General features: G+C 37.0%; 2 protein-coding genes across 2 annotated transcripts; both read right to left on the reverse strand.

Annotated features, from left to right (window-relative positions):
- Positions 1 to 6083: 6083 nt before the first annotated feature.
- Positions 6084 to 7685, reverse strand: LOC110728537. Its single transcript, XM_021908204.1, has one exon. It carries the CDS (start codon positions 7683 to 7685, stop codon positions 6084 to 6086), a length of 1602 nt encoding a protein of 533 aa, XP_021763896.1.
- A 14626-nt stretch (positions 7686 to 22311) lies between these two features.
- On the reverse strand, positions 22312 to 22746 carry LOC110728694. The gene has a single exon (XM_021908368.1). It carries the CDS (start codon positions 22744 to 22746, stop codon positions 22312 to 22314), a length of 435 nt encoding a protein of 144 aa, XP_021764060.1.
- Between the last annotated feature and the right edge of the window lie 388 nt (positions 22747 to 23134).

Below are 23134 nucleotides of genomic sequence, written 5' to 3' on the forward strand. Positions count from 1 at the left end.
TGTCGTGCTCTTTGTTCTATACCTAGCCTACTTGGACATGGGTAATTCGAAAATAAACCAGCAAGTATAAAAACTTAAATACTCTCAATATCCAGAAAACACCTCAAACCATGACCAAAATCGGTCGAATCCCACTATAGGGACCATAATAAAATAAAGGGTTTTTCTTAGCTATACCCCTAAGGTATTCGAGTTTCTAAGGTGTACCCATGCTTTTTCAAGTTTATAATCTGTGCCCTTCAACTCCTTATCAATACTAAAATGTACCCTTATTAGTTGTTTAAAAATTATTTGAGAGTGTGATTTCGTGGCTTCAGTTTTCATTATTAGGGTTACGGTGGCTAAGATTTCTTTCTCCTACCATTTCCTTACCTTTAATCATCTTTCTATTAAATTTATAGTTAACTTTAGGTGACGTGGAAGTCCCAAACAGGGTACCATTCATTAATGGTAGTGAGTTGAGGGGCACAACTTAGAAACTTGAAAAAGCATGGGTACACCTTAGAAACTCAAATACCTTAGGGGTATAGTTTAGAAAAACCCTAAAATAAATATAAAGAATGTACCTCATTCTTAACTCGTGATTATCGTCTCCTTACTAAGATGCCAAGGACTAAGGTTTATATATAACGTCGAACCTCAGACCAAGAGCAAAATAATAATTCTCAACTTTTAATTTTGATCTCATACTTGATCAAATAACCATTCACAAGCTATTAATAAATAATATCTCAATAAAGGCACATAATGTTCTCAAAAATATAACAATTCAAACTCCATTCAATCATATATATATAGTATATCTCAACTCTTATAGGGCAATAAAACTATTACCCAAATATAATTAGCTCACAACCCAAAAATAATGCTCTGCATTAATAACCCTAAAACCTCGATAAAACAAACTCCCTATAGCAACAATATTAAACCCTAGAAATTATTATACAATCAATTATATACAACAAAAATAATACGATATTCAAATCAAATCGAATCATATAACGGAGGTAGAAATATCATAATAATAAATCATATATACACATACACACACAAGATTACAATTAATAAATCGTACCACACATAATAATGCAAAATATTATACAAACATCTCCAAAGTTTCGTGTGAATACCGGATAAAATAGATCTAACAGAAGGGTGCAATGTCGTAATTACACATGATTACTCCAAACTTGTTACTGCTTGATCATAACTTATGTGCATGACTTGGAATAAGAAGTAAACATTGATAGCTCATATGGCTGCTATGAACCCACGAACATAATGGAGTAAAGAAAAAGCTAAGGATTTTATATTAAAATGATTGCACAATATTATGTATAAAAAAAACTTAATAGGGTTAAAATAGTTTATATACGCTTAAAATATTGTCATATTTAAATTAAAATAGGGTTTTAAACCTTCTATTACATAATAGAATATAATATAAAATATACGAAATAAAATATTATTTTTACTACGTATATATTATGTGATTTCAAAATATGCAAGTATTACAATCTATCTTCCTTAAAAGAAGTTTCATCTTAAAACTAGGAAAAATTTGGATATTATAATCTGCCCTCCTTAAAATAAGTTTCATCCCAAAACTTAAAGTTTATGAAAATTATTTGACATTAATAAATACTGGAAATTAGATTTGTACAAACCTTTCCTTCATAAAATATGTGTAAATTAAAATACTATAATATTAGAGAACTAGATTATCCACGTGCAATGCACGGTTAAAATTAACCTTTCTTATAATTTGTATTAAGTTGCTTTTCATTGTACATGAAGATTAGAATTAAATATAAAAATAATTTACTTACATTTAAGGAAAGTAAATAAAATTGAAACCACAACCAAACATCAAACAAATTAGGTATGTGAAACTATAATTTAGGAGAGAAACTTGGTTAATTGAGTTATATATAGACATTTATGAATTAAAGTCAAAAGTGTAGATTAAAAATATATATATTATTAATAATTGATGACATCATAAAATTGGAGGGAAAAAATTTAATGTGAGAATGACACGAAATATTGTTTCAAAACTGATGATGTTGTTAGCAATTTTTTGTTTTAGAATAGTTAATAGATTACACTAAACCAAATCAATAAAAATGACACGTTAGCGTAAGCAAGGTGACCAGTTGGGGTTGATATGGGAAGATGGGAGTAAAAGGTTGGATTAATTTGAAATAATCAAAATGTGGGATTATTTTGAGAGAACAGTGCAAAGGTTGGATTATTTAAAGTATTTTTTTCCTATTTTATACTTCGTATATATTATGGATAATAATGTTATCCTAATATACTACTTATTTATTTATGCTCATATTTTATAATATATTACTTTGTACTTAATATAAAATATATGTAAACATATTATTTTTGAGTATATGTGGAAAATTATAAATCCAATGTGAAAAGAGATTATATAGTATAAGCTTTAAATACTTTCATGAAGGTTTGACAAAAAAAATTAAAAAAATAATAATTAAAAAAACAAAATGGAGGGAAAATTTTTGACGATGACATCTCGGTTTCGCTTTTTGTATAAAGTTATTGGGTTATTAATATAGATAGATGGTATTAAAATGTCACCCTCAAGACATCACCAAAAGAAAAATATTGCCTTATGTATGGCACGGATAAGTTATTTATAATTTAAATAACAACAACAAGCACTGTTATCATTGGAGCAACGACAATTGCCTTTACAATAATCAGGACTACACGGGTCTTCTGGTTGGACGTTTTTTCAAAGTGAGCCAATTTTGGCAAATATTAACCAAAATGGTTGCGTGGCAAAAGTATTTACCAAACTAAGCTTCCAGGCTAAAACGCTGTCTCGGTTAGCGTTTTATGCCTGGGTTTTTTTTTTTTAAAAAAATCAACCTAAAAACGATGTCTGGGACAGCGTCTTTGTTGTTGACCTTTTTTTTTTAAAATTTTTGTAATTGCCTTTTATTTATAAAAATGTTTTTAAAAAACAAAAACAGTTGGTACCAAAGACGCTGTCCCAGACAGCGCTTTATGTACAAACTTCCTTGTACCTAAAACGTTGTCTCAGACAGCGTCTTATTTTCAACCTAAAACGCTGTCTGGGACAGCGTTTCTCTGCTGGTGTGCAAAACAGCAGCAGAATCAGCCTTTTGCCACTGATCTGCCACCCCCTGCCATGATTCTTGCCACCACAATCCACCAACAACCCCCACCATCGACCACCATCTGCCACCACTTTTGACCTCCAACAACACTTCAACCAGCTCCACCACCAACCCCAACCATTCAACAACCGTCGATAACCACCCACCACAACCAACAACACTAAAACCACCATGAACAACCACATTAACCACCACGGGCCATCCTTTCTTCCCCATTTTCGACTATGGATTCCAAATGTCAGTTGTTTAATGTACATTAGCCCTGAAGGATCTATTTTGACTAACATAAATCCGATTTGGATAAATAAGCAAACAAAACTTCAAAACACAAACAAATTCATTCAACCAGCATGTCTTATATTGATAATGCAATCGTTATATACAACATTCCAGGAAAAAGGACAAAACAATGATACAATACGTTCACTACTCATCAATTTGGTGTAACCCTTCCCTAGCCTCACTGTCGTCCCTTCGTCTTGGACGACGCCGAGTGTAATGGTGAATGGTGGTGAATGGGTTCCGGCGCGGGGGGGGGGGGGGGAGTGAGCTGGCTGGACGATGCGTCCTCCTGGGTTCTGAAGGGTGCAGAACTGTGGAAGATGTACTCCTCTGCCTCTGTGTGCGACGTAGGATCACCTCCACTGCTACTCTGGCCGGGGTCGAACCGCGAATGGATGGAGTGACCATCATCACCGTCCCGCTGTTGGATGAGATGATCGTGACCATGTCTGCGTAAGGAAGTCGCGGACATATCTCGCATCCGCTGGACCTGGGCTCTGGTGGGTCCGTTTGTAAGGGCGAGGGACAGTGCATCATACATCGCCACCATATCCGCCGCCTGTAGTAATCATCGATCAGTCAAGTACATGATATTTAAAAAAGTTAAAAAATGAGGATGATAAGTATAGTAAAAGAAACTCACATATCCGCTAATGACGTCATGTGCCGGGTGGTAATGGGTGGACGGTGGTGTGTAGCTGGGGTTGATGAAACGGCGTGTGATAAGCCTGTACCACACCATGTACGGATCGTCATGATCCATAACGCCTTGCATGGGATAACCCTGAACGACATGACCCAACCGCTGCTCCCATAGCTGAAGATACTGTCAATGCTCCAGTGCCCAGTTTGTCTCCGTCTTTCCCCGACGGTCAATGTCGTGAAGGCGCACGACAGTGTCACAATTCTGGGGAATAGGCTGCTGCAGTCCGAACTGTCGCATGACGCGGTCAGGTAGGTGACTCTCCACAACCTCGAAACAGATCAGGGGGACCCGGGCACGCCACTCTCCCTGATGCTCCAGTAGATGTGCAGGCATGACATCTACCAACTCCGGTATATACGGATCCCATGTGATCTGCAATAACACATCCTAAATAAGTTAGTCCACAATCAGTATACACAGTACCTAAATGATTACAAATGTCTTCAGAGTTTGTACCTGATCCTCAGTGAGTCGATCAAGGGCGTCTCGGTAGTATGGGAGACCCGTCGCCGCATGTGCCTGTGTGAGTCTGGGGACCATCCACCTGGGGCAACAAATTTGGTAAGTATGTTTACAAAATGAAATCGTATATGGGAAAAAAATGACAATTGTTACAAACCTGCAACCGTAAGCCTCATCAGCTGCAGGGCGAGGCGGAGCGATGTACGGCTCATACTGGTCATCCTGGTCCTGCTGCCCCGGACGATGTACAACAGGCCTACCTGGTCTTCCTACGTGGATGTGCTCCCAAGCCCATAGCTTCAATAGCAAAACACAAAACTATGTTAAATATGACATTACTCATTGCATAATTCGTTTGTGATAATATACGTAGTATACCTGAAGCACAAACAGAGGTCCTCCAATCTCGAGCGCACCACTCCGTGAGGCTCTGCAAAGTTGGTGATACAACACCGCCAAAGAGGCACTACCCCAGCTTTATCCACGGATATGCTCCCAGTCGTGGTCTAACAGCTGTAGGTAAATAAGCTGCAAGTGGCTCCCGCTCTTGTTGCCGAACAACACGTCGGATATGAGGAAGAACAAGTACGCTCAAGCGTATCTCTGTACTGTGGCGTCATCGGCGTCCGCAGGCAAGCCCTGGAAAGTATCTCGTAACCAGACCGTCCTCAAGGCAGAGCCCCTAACATCGTTGGGACCCGGCTGCACCCCGAGAACCCGCACAACCAATCCAACGGGATCGACTAGAAATGATCCCGTCACCGCAGTCCCCTGTACTGGAAGGCGCGTCAGTATTGCCACGTCCCACAATGTCACAGTCGCCTCCCCAACTGGTAGGTGGAAGGAGTGCGTCTCCTGCCTCCATCTCTCCACTAACGCCGTGACAAGGTGTCGGTCGATCTCCCTGAATCCCAAGCGATGTACACCGCCAAAGCCAGCGTACGTCACGTACTCAAGGCAGCGATCATGGACAACCCAGGGGGTCCTTTAGTGCCTGCATTGTAGTGGCTTCGCTACGTCACCCTGAAAACACAGGAGCATTTATAAGTAACAAAAGATAGTACATCAAAGAATCCAAAAACGTTAAAGATGAATCATTACCGTCAGGTTCCATACGTCGACGCTCCGATGGGTGTCCTGTAGTGTCAGGACAGAAGGGTCAACAGGTCCGGGTGTCCTATTCTGTACGTCCATGATATTTGTTCATTGAAAACGTTACACACCAAACACTAACACAATATATTGAATACTAATTTCGATTGAAAGGCATAAACAGGAAGTCTCGAACATCCAACGTACAAAATAAAATTCATCGAATTGAACACAATAACACATAATGTAGAAAATTATAACTGTTTCATCAAAATAACACCACTACATACTACTATATCAAATAACACATATACACTTAGGTCCTATGTTGGTCTAGATGGACAAGTAGTGCGGTTGTGACCTTGCTAGTGACAACGACTGCATTTGGTTGGGGGCCGGTTGCTGTCATCCATCTCATTGCGTATGCGCTTCGACTTTGGACGACCTTTTCCACGTATCATTGTGCCGTCCGGAATGAGTTTAGGGCCTACGTACTGTGCCCACTGTGCCCAGGTTGTCTCGCAGGGGATCGGCCAGAACTGTGGTGCATAGGTGTTCATGTAGGCGGCCGACTGCAACAGAGGGTCCACCCAAGGCCGTTCTGATAGTGAGTATGTAGCACAGACTGCTAGCACATGAGAACATGGGAGGTGGAATATCTTCGGTTTGTTGCACGTACACGTTCTCAACTGCCAGTTTACCGTATGCTTGTGGCCTCCTTTATTACCAACTCTCTCTCCCCTCTCTGTTGTCACTTGGTAAATATGCAATCGCCGGTTATAGGCATCCACTCTATGATATCTGGCTTTAGCGGTGTTCTTCTCGAGGATGGCAGTGACCTTTGGGGGGTATGGAAGTCCCTGATCAGACCTAGCCTCAGAAGACTCCCTTCTCAAAGTGAAATACTTGTTAACTCTGTGGAAGGTTAACTCGACAAGGGACATAATCGGTAGAAACCGAGCTCCTTTCAGCACATTGTTGAATGTCTCCGAGAAGTTAGTAGTACATATACCATACCCGCGACCACTGTCGTGAAACAGAGACCACATAGGGAACGGGACTTGATCAATGTACGCAATGGCCTTGGGACAGGCCTCACCAATGAAACACAGATCAGCTTGAAGTTTTCTTTCTTGCCTTTGGTACGCAGCGGCCTTGAACATGTCTCTCATGTCGTTACTTCGCACGTGAGTCTTCAAGTTAGAGGCTATGTGGCGGACACAAAACCTGTGATACGCTCGGGGCTGGGTGAATCCAACATTGGGATCATTCATTGCTGCAATGATCCCAGGATGCCGATCAGAAATAACACAAAGGCCATCCCGTTGCGTGACACGATCTCGAATACAACCTAGGAACCAAGACCAGCTGGAAGTGTTTTCCCCTTCAACCACCGCAAATGCAATAGGAAATACTTGGAAGCTTGCATCAACACTCGTAGCAACCAACAGTGTTCCTTTATACTTCCCGTACAAGTGCGTCCCATCGATACAGAGAACAGGCATACAATGTTTAAAGCCATTGATACAAGGACCGAAGGCCCAAAACACTCGTTCAAACACTTCCATGTTGCTATAGTATACACCATCCACTAAAGCTTTGTGTTTCCATACGACACATGTTCCCGGGTTCGACCGTAGGAGTGCTTGCATGAAGTGGGGAAGTCTGCCATATGAACTCTCCAAATCCCCAAATATCTCAGCTATAGCTTTCTCCTTGGCATACCACGCTCGTCGATACGGGACATCAAAATGAAATTGCTTCGAGATCAGTTCCTGTATGAATTCCACTTTCAACGAAGGATCTTTCTGCACAAAGGACTTCACATACTCGGCTATTACGGACGAATCCAAGTGTGGGTGATCATTAGATAGTACTTCACTGACACATGTCTCCCGATGCGGGCCTTTGTACGTGACTATGGTAAAACCACGTGAGTGCTCACTCGATTTGGTACCCCGTAGCATCCAACCACATTTCTTCTTGCATCGCAGATGTAGGACACCATCATTCGAGGTCACTGTGGTGTAGAATTGATTCCTCTAAATAGAATACATCTTCACCATTTCTTGAAGCAGTTTCTTGCTCTCAAAATACATTCCCTTCTCAAATTCTCCCCCGGGAACAAAAGAGGTGTGGCTACCCGATTCGGCCCAATACTGATCAACTTCATAGTTCTCGGGTACCTCACTGAACCAAGGTATGGGAGTTCTAACCAACAGCTGACCATCTTCCACCTGTGTAGGTTCATCATCCCCCTCTCCGTTCTCGTCCTCATCATCCATTTCCGCATACACATCATACACCGACAATTCATTATTCACAACATCATCAAAATGATTTGGCTCTTCTCGAAACGGTGAACCATCATCACCTTGCATAGGAGAGTAGCTATGCAATTGCATCGGCGAAGATGCCACGGTGTTCGATGACGACGGATCAGGCTGGCCGAACACTGTCACGCGTCCCCCCGCATGTACTGGTGAAGCTATATGAGAACTAAAAGGCAAGTGAAATTGGTCGTCCTGCATCATTCGAGTGAAAGAACCCATCCCATATGCATTCGATGGAATGTGGTTTGCGGGCTCTTGGAAGGACGCGGTGTTGTAATCAGAGACATATGTAGCTTGCTGTTCTGCCCGAGTACTTTGTTGGGTACATATAGGCACTGTTTCTACATATATCTCATTGGGAAAACCCTTCATTCCTACCATGCTCCTCAAACCTTTCAAATGTCTGTTCGTAGAGACAGGTAACACTTGCACCCCATGACCAGTATCACACCTCATTTTAAGGTTCAGTTCAACAGTCATAGGGTTTAAACTAATACAACTGTGAACCTCATTCATCAGATCAGTCACAGTCATGTTCGGTTCAAGTGTTATAAGGTCCATATTCCCTCCACTGTACTCCACATTTGATCCATTACACAAAATTTCACCTCCCCATCGACATAACAACGCTACATTTTGTCCAGCCATATTCTACATAACAACCAAAACACATTTTACGTAAAGCCGTTAAATTATCCCTAAATCACCACAATCAAACAAAATTTTTTTACATACTATACAAATTAACTACTAACAACCCCTAAATCACCATTATTACACAACAATGTAGGTAATTACAATTGTTCAAAACCTAATAATTATCAACCATTGTCAACAATTTTCAACAAAACCAACAACAACAATTCAACATTATCCAAACTATTATCAACACTAACAATATCAACACTACCATTATCAACACTAACAATTCAACAATTACCAACACTAAACAATACCAACACTAACAATTCAACATTTTTAACACTAACAACTCAACCTCATCAACATTTTAACCCAATTCCAAAAAAATTAGAAATCACCAACATAAACCCTAGAATTTAAAACACAAAGAAAGTTGAATGAATACCTATTTCAGGGTGAGGGGAGTGTATAGTGGGCTACACGGCGGGCGACGGTGGAGGTGACGGCGGGCGACGGTGAAGGTGGCGGCGCCGGCGGCGGTCTATACGGAGGAGCACAAGTATGAGAGAGAGGGGGATTAAGTTAGAGTTTGGGAAAGAAGGGGTTTGAGAATGAAGGAGGAGGAAATGAAAGGATGAAATACGCTGTTGGAGGGAAAAAAAAAACGACAGAAACGCTGTCTCAGACAGCGTCTCATTAATAACCTTAAACGCTGTCTGAGACAGCGTTTATAGTTCCAGAGTTAAACGCTATCTGGGACAGCGTCTTTGGTACCAACTGTTTTTGTTTTTTAAAATCATTTTTATAAATAAAAGGCAATTACAATTTTTTTTAAAAAAAAGGTCAACAACAAAGACGCTGCCCCAGACAGCGTTTTTAGGTTGATTTTTTTAAAAAAAAAAAAAACCCAGGCATAAAACGCTGACCGAGACAGCGTTTTAGCCTGGAAGCTTAGTTTGGTAAATACTTTTGCCACGCAACCATTTTGGTTAATATTTGCCAAAATTGGCTCACTTTGGAAAAAGTTCCCTTCTGGTTAGCAATTTAACCCCAATGGAGAAACTCTAAAATTATCAATACCTTTCTTTTCAAGTAGGGTAGCTCCAATTTAACTGCTATTAGCATTTTCTATAAACAATTAAACACAAAAAAATGCAAGGGGTTAAAGATTGTTAATTATAATGAAAAGTACAAACATTAATTTGTCAAAATCTTTTGAAAACTAGCTAGATTTGTCATTTTACTCTTACCAATTAAAATAAATAAATTTTTAATATTAAACTTTTTTGTTTAGACAAAATATATAATTAAAAAAATTAATAAATATGAGAATAATTTGTCTAATGTGCAAAAACATTTAGTACAGTTTTTGGTTGTCGTACCATTATTTTTCTTGAATTTGTAATTCCTAAAGCTAAAGATTAATTGTATTGTTTTATGAGCACATAACACACACTCTTATACACTATACACTCAAAAAAATTATATTAAGTATTAGTAAAAAAAAATTGTTGCACTCACCAGGAGACACCCAAAATAACACTAGTACGAGAAGCAAAGAGAAAATCATAGTCTTTCCCATGTTAAAAATTGTAAGCTTGTTTGTTTAAGAGAAAATAAACGAGACTTAAGAGTTTAAGATGTAGAAGAAATACATTAGTTCATTGGCTACTTATACTAAAACTTTGTTCTAGTTCATTGGCTACTTATACTAAAACCTTTGTTCTTTAATGGAAGATAATATCGAAAATCCTCCTTGATGTCTAAAATCCTCCTCGATATAAAAAATCTTCCTCAATATGAATAATTACCTTGATATCTTTAGTCAATTTTCATTAAATATTAGGAAAAATTGACACCATTAATCCCAACTTTGCACCATCTGCCAATAATAATCCCAACTTCAATTTATTCTCTATCACTCCCAACTGTGCACCCTATTAATTTTTATCACCCCCAAGACCCCCAACTGGTCATCCAACCTGATGTAGGAGGTTACCAAACACGTGTCAACATGTGGTAGGCCTAAAAAATTTTAAAAAAATTTAAAAAAATTTAAAAACAATCTAACCCCAACTCAGCAGGTGGCAACCCCTGCCACCTTCGGCCCCCTTCCCTTCCCCCTCCCCTATACATTTCTGACCACCTCCACTGCTGTCTTTAGCCCCCTTCCCTTCCCCAACTGCTATTGCCGCCTCTGGTATAACAGCGGTATTGCTGCAACAACTGCTATTGATGATGATGCCGACAGATCCACACACCTTCTTCCCTGTCAATTTCCTCCATCCACCACCATCGATCTCCCTTCCCCCTCCAACTCTATCAACAACGATCTCCCTTCCCCATCACTCCAATCTCCGATCCCTTCCACCCTCACTCACTTTTCCCCGTCGAATTCCGACCATAACCTTTCCTTTTTCCTTTTAATTCCGACATCCCCCACCATTCCCCCACTGTTTCCGCCCTTTCCATTCACTTCCCCACTCAATTTTGACCACCCTAATGCTTTCTCCGTCGAAGTCTAGCCTCCCCTCCTTTTCCCTCCCCGATTTCGACTGCCTTAATGGTGGCTGCCGTTAAGGTTGGATTTTTTTTTTATTTTTTTTTATTTGACCAATCATGTAGTGACGTGTGCAAAAAAAAAAATCTAACTCACAAATGTTAACCTGATAAACCGGTTGTAGGTCAGTTGGAGGTGATAAAAATTGATAGGGTGTAAAGTTGGGAGTGATAGGGATTAAACTGAAGTTGGGATTAATATTGGAAGATGGAGCAAAGTTAGGATTAATGGGGACAATTTTTCCATTTTATTGATTTGAGACATTTTAGACTATAAACTATCTCATAAATTATTATTATTATTATTATTATTATTATTATTATTATTATTATTATTATATACAACGAGAGAAGAAAATTATTCGACATAGCATCAAAATATATTACATATATTCTTTTTATCCTAACAATTTTTTTTAATGATTGATCAATTAATTCATTTTTAAAACTAATTTTGTAGCAACCAAAAAGGCGTAGGTGATGTGACTCATGTCCATATATAAGTATAAAACTTATTTTAAAAAAAATCATAATTTTTCAATATGTTTTAATGATGAAATGTTAGAGTGGTTTATTCATGTTTAATTAGGGTACTTTTAATAGTATTTGTTTTCTTTCTTTAGAAAAATAGTATTTGTTTTCTATTTTTTTTTACATATCATACTTTAATATGATATTATTGATAAATTTCTTAACGTTGCCTTACAAGTGTTACAAAAAAAAAATAGGCAAAATTGGCCGCAACACTCTGAAGTATGGCTTAGGTGTACTGAGCACCCTGAACTTTGCGTAGTAGCCAAACACTCCCAACTAGCCAAACACTGCCAACTATGGTGTTAGGCGCAACGCGTGCCATAAATGAAAATTTCCGACAACTTATTTCTGTGGGAGGAAGTGAATCTTCACTCTCTAGAACAATTATGTAGTCTTACATCCACTTAGCACGCGTGGATTCACCTCCTCTGATGTAATAAGTGGCCGAAAATTTTCATTTAAGGCACATGTCGCACCTAACACTATAGTTGGTAGTGTGTTGGCTACTACGCAAAGTTCAGGGTACTCGGTGCACCTAAGCTATACTCCAGGATGTTGCGGCCAATTTTTCCAAAAAAAATATGTATGTAATATAATCTCTTCATGTCGGAAAAATAAAAAAATCAAATCCTTTGATTAGAAACTTGGGAAATGCTAGCATACACACACACATATTTTGATTGTCTATCTATAGGTAAAGATATTTTTACACCTCTTCATAAAATATTAGTTATATCCTTTGTTAGGATATGATTTATCCAAATCTTAGCCAAGTCCTAAATCATGATTATTTACTAGGATATGATTTTTTTTTTTCATTCTTAATTAGTTGATTTTGCAATTAACTTTTGTAATAATGATTAACTAGTCATACATGCACTCAATGCGTGCTTTGATTTATGAAGCTCAAACAACTTTTATAAGGTCTAATTGCCTATAGTGTTTGATTCTTGCTAATTTTTGCTTCGTTTATCTAAATACTTAATTATTTGCATCTTTTGATTGAAACTATTAAAAAATGAACATATTACTGTATATATCGTTTGAAGTTGATTACTATGAAATATCAAAGGAAATCATGTCTGACAATTGTTGTACATCTAATTATATAACGACTATATCAAGCTAAATTTTTAGCCAAGTCACGAGGCAGTGATACTTGGCGTTCTAACTTTTCGCCAAGTGTCGCGCCACGTTGGATAGATTTAAATAGATTTCCTATGATAAAAAAAATTGGTTTAGAATTCTATTTGGATAGAATTTTAGGATAAAATAGTTAGTTTAGAGTTCTATTTTCGATAAAATACCAATATATCAGATGTACAAATTGAATTATAATTTCTTTCAAAAAAATTATTAGATTATAATTCTCAAAATTTATCATGTAAATTTATTTTTTTATATCATAATATTTTTTGGAGCGAAGGTTGTAATTCAAAGCGTAAAACATACATTTATAATATATACTACTCGGTTAAAATAATATACTTCACAATTTAATAGAATTTTATTACTATGTATACCTGTCAATTAGGGTCGGGTCATGACTTCACGAGTCATCTCGGATTGGGTCACTTCATATTACGAGTAAAAAATTGTTCAACCCTAACCCAGAGTTTTGAGTTCGGGTCAACCCAACGGGCTTTGAACATTTATTTTATTCAATTTATTTTTTGCTAATTTTTTTAATTTTTTTAATGTATTGAGTCGAACATTTCCACTAACATTATTATTAGTCATTACATGCCTACTAGATAACAAATCATCACAAAAGCAGATCAATTTCTGAATAATTTTGTATTAATGATATATTTTAAAATTTGATGTATAGATTAAAATTTTATCTTAAAATTCAATAAACAACCCGGGAATCGCAGGGGCCCGCACAAAACTAGTTATTATATATTTTAATAAAAGGTGAGAAAAACATAACAGATTATAATATAATTGAACAAAGTAACTTATCAATATAATGGTTATTTACAATTAAGATTGATTGTTATACTGAATATTCATGTTTGACATATTTTTGAGGGGGAATTATCCTTTTTATTAATATTGAATTGATTGTATTTGTCGATTATCTCTTGTTTTGTTTTTAACAAAATCATTTCGTTAATAATAAGTCATACGACATCTACAAATAAAATAAACTCTAAATTAAAAAAATACATAAAACATAATCAAATAAAGGTTTCTTCATCAAAGCTATGATCGTTGAATAGATCACTGTGCTACATCCTTCAAATATGCAACCTTTTCGGAGAGACGGTCTAAAGGTTTGTTGTAGCTGTAAGGATGATTATTATATGCTTCGCTTAAATGTATTTGAGAATTCGACAGTCGTTGTGACCCTGAACAAATCTTTACCAACGAACTGACAATTGGGAACAATGTGATTATTTTTTTTTAAGTCTTAGCACACATAAAAACCCTATCGAAAACCAAACAGCTAAGGGCTTGTTTGGCATCGTTTTTTATTTGCAGTTTTTTTTTTAAAACAAAAAACCAAAAAATGAAAAATAAGAAAAAGATGTTTTAACTGATCTGTTGTCAGTTTTTAAAATTATCATAATTTTAATAAGTTTGAAACTTTTTTTAATATATTATATGACATATATCATATATTTTTGAAAAACAAAAAAAAAAACCCAAAAAACTGAAAACCACAATGACGCCAAACAAACCCTAAACTAACAAAAACTAATGACTCCATCCACCTTAGGGAGACAGACGAACATCTACATTACTTGCGTAGATTTATTGAAACCTATAAAAAGTAAAGTTGTAGATAAAGAAGTGAAAGGGTCAGAATTAGTCTAATTTCTTCGGAAATTAGACTGCTTTAGCCTAAACATCCAAAATTTTATAAAATCCTAGAAGGAAAGAGAGTACGATGGAGAGAGAACAATATGTGGTTGCTTCTCTAAATGCTCTTTTATTTAAACCTTGATTAAACTGTTAATTGGAAATGATATTATTTCCTTGCATCTATACATTTTATTGTTATTTTATTTTATATATTAAAAGGTGTGCTAAAAATGTTGATATACCATGTAGATCTGAACTAGTATTGTGTCACGTCATAATTTAACAAGCACTACGTCATGTCACCACTAGCATTGCAACACTTACATCCTACAATATTCGAACATTGAACTCATGAATATATGATCACATTTCTTATTATCATCTATGTCATATAGTAATTTAATATTTTTATATATTTTAAAAAGTGTGCCTAAAAATGTTTATATATACCACGTAGATGTGCAATACCAATGTGCCACATCATCATTTAACAAGCATTGTTCCATGTCACTAGACTTACCACTAGCATTGCAACACTTAAATCCTACAATATTCGGACATTAAACCTCATGAATATATGATCACATTTCTTATCATCTAAGCCAATTCAATAGTAATTTATATGTCCTCTATACAAATAAATATATCTTTAAGTAAGCACAAAAATGAATTAAAAAAAATACGAGTAATTATGTAGCCTAGAAATAATGAATAAAGAAAATAGCTTGATCAACAATTCTAATACAAATGGAGAATTATTCTATCTAAATCCTCTTTTTATTACTAACATTATGTTTAAAAGTAGCAACCCGATGTAATACAAGCTCAGGCCACACACTAGTTAAATAATATACCAATTACCTTAAATATTTTTTTTTTCTTTTTATATTAAAGAGAATGATGAATAAGGGGCATTATGAGTATGTACTTTAAAATGTGGACACTAATGTTTTACTCTCCTCCCCCCTTAACTTATATTAACCTCCGTTTTTTATTAGTTGCAATTATTCCTTGTTAAGAAGTTTTTTTTTTAGTTGACACGTTTTCTTATTTGGTAAGTTTTATACCTTTCTTTTTAAGTGTACCCCACTTGATTTATCATTCTCTCTCACTCTCTCTCCTCTCCTTAATATGTGTGCCTAAATTGAACGTGTCAACTAAATAGAAACGGATGAAGTATAATATACTAGCTTTTATATGTTTATATGCACGCGTTGTGTTCGCTAAACAATATATATATTAACACGTGCACATACATACACAGAGAGATAGAGAGAGACATATGTGTATTATCTTTCCTCTTCTCGATCTCGTAGTGTGAATTTATTGGTCAAACATTAAAAATAAATTAATTGCATAAATTTATAAGGCAATTTGTACCAAATTACGAAAAATGAAATACGAAGTACTTTGTAATTATTTTTCAAAAGAGGAAAAGATGCAAAAATAATACTCCGTATTATAAGACAAAAAAAATTTAGAAAATTGAATTTATTGACGAGAAATAGAATTGTAATAGGATTTAGGATGGTAAATTCTTGACGAAGGCAACAAGTTTTGTAAGAGAATAAGATTGTGTAATTCTCCTTGAGGAGCTTTCTCATTCAATCGTATATAAATAGGTGTGGTACAAACCTAATATGAGAAATCCAATTAATGCTAATTACACATCATAAAGAATATTAACAAAATAAAAAGAGATTATTAACATAATCTCTAACACACCCCTGCAGTCGAAACGGGAGGAGGCCGAACGCTGAGACTGGACCGAAAGTCTTGAAACAATTGTCGCGGCAAACCCTTGGTGAAAATATCAGCAAACTGGTAAGGAGACGGAACATGGAGCACCTTAACGTGGCCTAGAGCCACCTTATCTCGAACAAAGTGAATGTCCATCTCGATGTGTTTGGTACGTTGATATTGTACAAGATTGCAAGACAAGTAGACTGCAAAAATATTATCACAATAAACCAAGGATGCCTTACGCAAAGGACAATATAGCTCGAGTAGAAGATTTCGGAGCCAACATACTTCGGCAACAACATTCGCGACACCTCTGTATTCTGCCTCGGCACTAGAACGGGACAATGTAGGCTGACGTTTCGCAGACCAAGAGACTAAATTATCACCCAAATAAATACAATACCCGGAAGTAGAACGCCGAGTATCGGGGCAGCCCCCCAATCGGCATCCGTGTATGAAACTAGTCTCGAAGGAGTAGATTGATACAAATGTATGCCATGATCCGTAGTGCCACGGAGATAACGGATAATACGCTTTAGAGCGTTAAAATGTGGTTCCCTCGGGTCATGCATGAATAAGCAGATTTGTTGGACCGCATAAGCGATGTCCGGTCTCGTAAAGGTGAGGTACTGAAGGGCACCTGCAAGACTCCTGTAAAGAGACGGGTCACTAATAGGCTGGCCATCAAGAGCACCAAGTTTTGACTTAGTGTCGACAGGAGTAGCAACGGCTTTGCAATTTACCATCTTAGCTCTGTGAATGATCTCCTCTGCGTACTTACTTTGACTCAAAAACATACTGTCCTTAGTACGTTGTACCGAAATCCCCAAAAAGAAGCTAAGCTTACCCAAATCAGTCATAGAGAATTCGGATTGAAGAAGAGCAATGATGTCGGACTTGAGTTTCTCAGAGGAGGCAGTGAGGACGATGTCATCAATATATAATAGTAAGTAAGCAATATTCGAGCCATGACGGAATATGAATAGGGAATTATCACTCTTGCTACACACAAAACCAATCTGAAGAAGATAATTAGCAAAACGTTGGTACCATGCCCTAGGCGCCTGTTTAAGACCATACAAAGATTTACGGAGCCGACACACAAAATGAGGAAACCGAGGGTCCACAAAACCTGGTGGCTGATGCATAAATACAGTTTCTTTCAGATCCCCATGAAGAAAAACATTTTTGACATCAAGATGATGAATGGGCCAATCCTGTAATACCCCGTATTTTCATACGTATTTTCTAATTAATTATTATTTTCTAAAAAGGGTATTTTAGTAATTCAATTTACTATTTAAATCTTGGAGCCAAAATGATATTTGAATTTTGGCGCCAAAAGTATTTTGAAAACTAATCATTATTTTGGATAAGATTTATCATCCATTTATCCTATTTTAAAAACCGGATTATTTATATATTTCGGATATTTTAATTAAGGCAAAAGCTATATTTTATTATTATTTTAATAAGTCCGAAAATCCCATTTATTTAGCTAATAATTTCAGATTTTCTTATGTATAAAATCTGATTTTATTAGTTAAATTATTTGGTGAATATTTAGTATTTTATTATTTAATGATTTATTACAATAAATATTATTTACATAATTATTTTTAATTCCTTTAAACTAGCAAAATATATTCCTAAATACTAAATAGGAAGGCCGAAAATATGAGCTTAGGAAAGTTCAATAATTTCGGCCATCCCATAAAGATTTTGGGAAAATATTTTGGTAATTTGTATTTTTAATTATCTCCCTTAAATATCCTATTTTCCATAATTCTAATTCTCCATCTTTTTGATATCCAATTATTATATTTTCTTGCCATTCATTCTTCTTAATTATTCCCCAAGCAATGCCAATTTCCTTAACATTTTTTATGACATACATACCTTCCATATTCAATTATACACAATCCCTTCAAATATCAAAACTTTCCTTAAATCTTTGCTCACTTCTCCAAGTAATCTCTTAAACCATAATTACCATAATTCTTCCTATATTTTCCTACCATAATTCATGCTCATACTAGCCTATAAATACCCCTTCACACCTCTCACATTCTTCACACCAATTCTCTTCTTTTTCTTCTCCTTAATTTTACACAAATCATCCCATTCATCTTTGAAGCCAATGTTCGGGCACTTATGGTCAGTTTTTGTGGTAGTGACGTTTCATAGAAAGTTGTTCCTATCGAAAAATACTTGAGGTTAGACTCAAGAATCACCCAATTTGAAGCTATATCAACGGAGTTATAGCCTCTGAAAGTTCTGCCTTTTATTTCCTACGCAAATCCAAATCTTTTCTTCTCCTTTTCTTTTATTCAATTATTATTATTATGGGAGATTAATATAAAATTATTATGATTAGTTTTAATTATATAAAATCAGATTTTAATAATGTTCATGTTGAATTAATTTAAGAGGTTCATGTACATTTAGTTGGGAGAGTTTAATTTAATTATTTGTGATTATTTGTTAACCTTATATTGATTAAGGTTATATTTATTTGTAGGGTGTTTTTGATCAAGCTACTTGAGAGTTCTTTTGAAGTGTTGTTGGCTAAGTGAAGATCAAGGTACGTTAGGTGGTTAGATACCTTGAAAGTGATCGATTTGAATAACATGATTTTATGATGAATTGAATTAAATTGAATTGAATTATGGTTTATGAATTAAAAGTATGTTTAAAGGATTGGTTTTAATAATTAAATTGGAGTATTGAATTTTATAACATGTTTTGATTAATTAATTTATTATTCATGTTTAAAAAGGATTGATTTTGAAAGCAAGTTGGATTTATGGAAAAGGAGTTTGGATTGTTTTCATTAAATGTTGAATTATTGGATTTAAAAGAGGATTTATTGAATCATGGATTTATTATTATTTATGCTTTATAAGCATGTTAGTAATCCCACTATGGGATTTGGTTTATTGATAAGGCCTTGGACTTTGCATGACCGGGTCTTTCCTCAAGAATAGCCTTGTAACATAAGGAGACTAGCTTGGGGGGTGTGCACACTTGGGAGAGGAATTGCTTTTAATATGAGGAATTGGTTTTTAAATAATTTGAATTGGTTTTATTGATTATTGATATTGGAATTATTGAGAATTTGTTTTAAACCATGAGTTTGGAATTATTTATTGGAAATTGGTTTTAAAGCATGTTTGCGAATAAATTGAGTTTAATTATCTTGCACTTATCGTACTTAGCATATTTTGCTAACTCGTACTTCTTATTTGTTTTGGTTCGCCCTGTTTACCATAATGGTAAGCAGTGTTGCTTATTTTCAGGTTGGAGTCAATAAATGATGCATTGGAGTCCCGGGATTGGTTTTCACTAAATTAGGAATTTGGTCTTGTATCTATTTGGAGTACTCATAACATTGGTTACTATTATGGTTATTATTAATAAGGAAGATTATTGAAGTTTCCGCTGCTAAGTATTGGTTTATTTTTAGTAAGTTGAGTAGCCTTGCGTATTCACGCTGCGGTAATACGCCTAAGTCTATCTCTACGGTATAATTATACGTATTATACTAGTATTTTCGTAGAGGGAGATTTGGGGGTGTTACAAATCCCTCCCCATAGCAATGCTTAAAACTGTACGAATAGTCGCCGACTTCACTACCGGACTAAACGTCTCATCACAGTCAACTCCAACCTGTTGAGACTTGCCATTCACAACAAGTCTCGCCTTGTGTCTCTCCAAGTCACCATTTTCCCTGTATGTGTGCTTAAATAACCACATGCACCGAATAATATTCACCCCTTCCGGTCTTGGAACAAGTTCCCAAGTATCCTGTTTCTCAAGAGCATTATATTCCTCATTCATGGCGGCATTCCAATTTGGATCAAGCATGGCTACTTTGGGATTTTTTGGAATAGAAGAAATTGCTTGAGCCGAGCAATTATACTTAGGATTCGGTTTGAAAATCCCACTTTGAGCACGAGTAGTCATGTTGTGTGAGGGAATAAAGGGAGGGCGTGTATGAGGATTGGTGATAGGAGTTGCGGGAAATGATCCAAATTGGATCAAGGGTGATGTGGGAGATGTGGGAGTAGTTGGCAGTGTGGGCCGCTGAAGAGGAGTGGCCTGCTGGCTGATGCGCGACCCACTTGCGAAAAGGGCTGGGAAGGAGTATGAGGGGAATTAGGCGGGTTGGGTGGAGGGGAAACTGGGCCGACAAGATTGGGTTGAGGTGCTGGGCCGGTCTGTGGTTGGACTAGAAATGGTGCCACAAGGGGGAGATGGGTTTGTCCAGAAACCCATAATCAGATTCACGAAAATTGGAGAGGTTGGAGAATGGGAAATTATCCTCAACAAAAGTGACATGTCGTGAAATTGTGATTTTATTTGTCGATAAGTCATAGCATAGATAACCGCGATGGTTGGAAGGGAACCCCAAAAGACACAAGGTTTAGAACAGGGAGCAAGTTTGTGAGGGGCGGTGGCACTCAAATTGGGGTGGCAAAGACATCTAAAAGTACGTAGGTGATCGTATGTGGGCAACCTACGATAAAACTTCTTGGAGTTTTGTTTTGGATTGTTTTGGATGGTAGAATATTGAGAAGATATGTTTCCATGTGAGTTGCATAAACCCAAAAAGAAGGTGGAAGAGAAGCATGGAAAAGAATTGTGCGAGACATATTGTTGATAGTACGGATCATTCTTTCGGCTTTGCCATTTTGGGAAGAAGTGTTTGGGAAAGAGAATCTAAAGACCATGCCATATTTTGCACAAAAATCATGAAATAGAGAATTATCGAATTCACGGTCGTTGTCAGTTTGGAAAGTTTTAATGTTCCTTTCAAACTGTGTTTTCACAAAAGCACGGAAATTCAAAAAAATATCATAGACTTGGGATTTGAATTTTAGAGGGAAAATCCATAGAAAATGGGAGAAATCATCAAGCAACACCTAATAATATTTATGTCCCAATTTGCTAGTAATAGGAGAAGTCCATAAATCCGCATGAATTATATCGAAAGGGGAAAAGGTTACAGAAGTAGACGACTTAAAAGGGAGTCGTACATGTTTCCCTAATGGACAAGAGTAGCAAAAGGAGACTAAGACTTTTATTACAATTGATATGATTTTTTTTCCTAAGAAAATCAAAAACTGGTGTGTCGGGATGTCCAAGTCTATGATGCCAAGTTGAAGGAGATATCGCAGCTAGAGAGGTGTGAGTTTTTGAAGAGGAATTGGTGGAGAAAGGATAGAGGTCCCCCACACTATTGCATCTCGCTAGAATTGTCCCCGAATGAAGGTCCTTCACACAAAAACCGAGAGGGTCAAATTCAACAAAAACAGAATTATCACAAGTGAATTTTCTAATAGAAATTAGGTTTTTAATAATGCTAGGAACATATAGGACATTCTTGAGTTGGAAAGAAGAGTTAGGTGGGAGAGTATTGGTGGATCCGTAGCCATGTATTGGAATGTGTTTGCCATCACCAACTAGAATATATTGAGGAATGCTCAAATCAAACAGTTTAGAGAGATTACCCGAATCACGAGTCATATGAGAAGTCGCCCCCGTGTACATGTACCAACCATTGTCGGGAGTGTGGAAACCCATGGAACTATAAGCATGGCCGAAATTCGTCGGGGTCATAAGAGGGCCATAACCAGACTGGGCCGGTGAAGCGTAGTATGCCTGGTTTTGAGTTGGGCGTGGGCCCAACAAGGATGGTTGGGGCTGCTGTCCTCTAAACTGAGGATATGGGCTAGTTGGAAATGGGCAGGGGGGAAGCCCAGGTGCCAGAATGTTGTTGCTTCCAAGTGGGTTGGGTACCCCACTGTGGGCCCTGCTGCTGATGGGCTTGAACAAGTGGGCCGTTTGACTGTTGATGGTAAGTGGGGTTTGAATTACGCCCCCTGCCTCGACCTTTTGCATTCGAGTTTCGCCCTCTTCCACGACCTCGTCCACCGCGGCCGGCACCACTACGCTGGTTGTCGGATTGCTATGGGGGCTGCTGTGTGGGCGGCGTAGAGGTGGCGGTGGCCGGAGATTGCTGTTGCGCCATGAGGGCATGATGTCCATGTTCATCTTGCTTGGATTTTCTTGTTTCCTCAAGAAAAAACATAGACCCGGCCTTGCTGAAACTCGGGGTGGGGTCGGTTTGGGAGATCAAAGTAGCAACCGTGTCGTATTCCCCCTTAGTAAGGCCAGAAATCATCTGAAGAACCATCTTCCTGTCAGAGACCGGATTATCAACGTTGCTCAATTGATCGGCAAGAAGCTTGATCTCCTTGCAATAGGCAGCCATATTAGCAAAATTTTCAAGTCTAGTATTGTTGAATTTCTCCTCTAAATACACAGCCCTAGTATGCTTATTGTCATGAAAAACTTCTTCAAGTCGGCTCCATAATTCAAGAGCGAATGCACCTTGTTTCATGATCGTGTGAACGAGGTCTTTGGAGATAGTACCTGTAGACACCTAAAAATTTCTCCCCAAACCCAAACCCGTTGATGAACACCTTTCACCGCCATTATTGGTCGAGTTGAGTATTTAAACTTTGGAGTGCTTAAATCCATTGTAACACCCCAATAATTCTCCCTTTTCCAAACCACTTACTTTAAATAAAAATGGAGGAGAACCATTGGCATGTTACCGCCACGTGTTAAAACGTTAAGGTTTTATCAAAGTATCGCAGCGGAAATCCAACTTAAATATTAAAATAATATAGTTTAGAAACCAATAAGTCAAAGCTTACAAATTGGAACCATAAAGGCCCTTATTAAAACCAAACCAATATTCAAAATCCCAAAACATAATTAAAATA

Source organism: Chenopodium quinoa, unplaced genomic scaffold (genome assembly GCF_001683475.1).
Source record: "Chenopodium quinoa cultivar QQ74 unplaced genomic scaffold, ASM168347v1, whole genome shotgun sequence".
NCBI classification, from domain to species: domain Eukaryota; kingdom Viridiplantae; phylum Streptophyta; class Magnoliopsida; order Caryophyllales; family Amaranthaceae; genus Chenopodium; species Chenopodium quinoa.

Coding starts and splice junctions, on each gene's coding strand:
- LOC110728694 (XM_021908368.1), bottom strand. CDS start 22,746: ATGAAACAAGGTGCATTCGCTCTTGAATTATGGAGCCGACTTGAAGAA.
- LOC110728537 (XM_021908204.1), bottom strand. CDS start 7,685: ATGCTACGGGGTACCAAATCGAGTGAGCACTCACGTGGTTTTACCATA.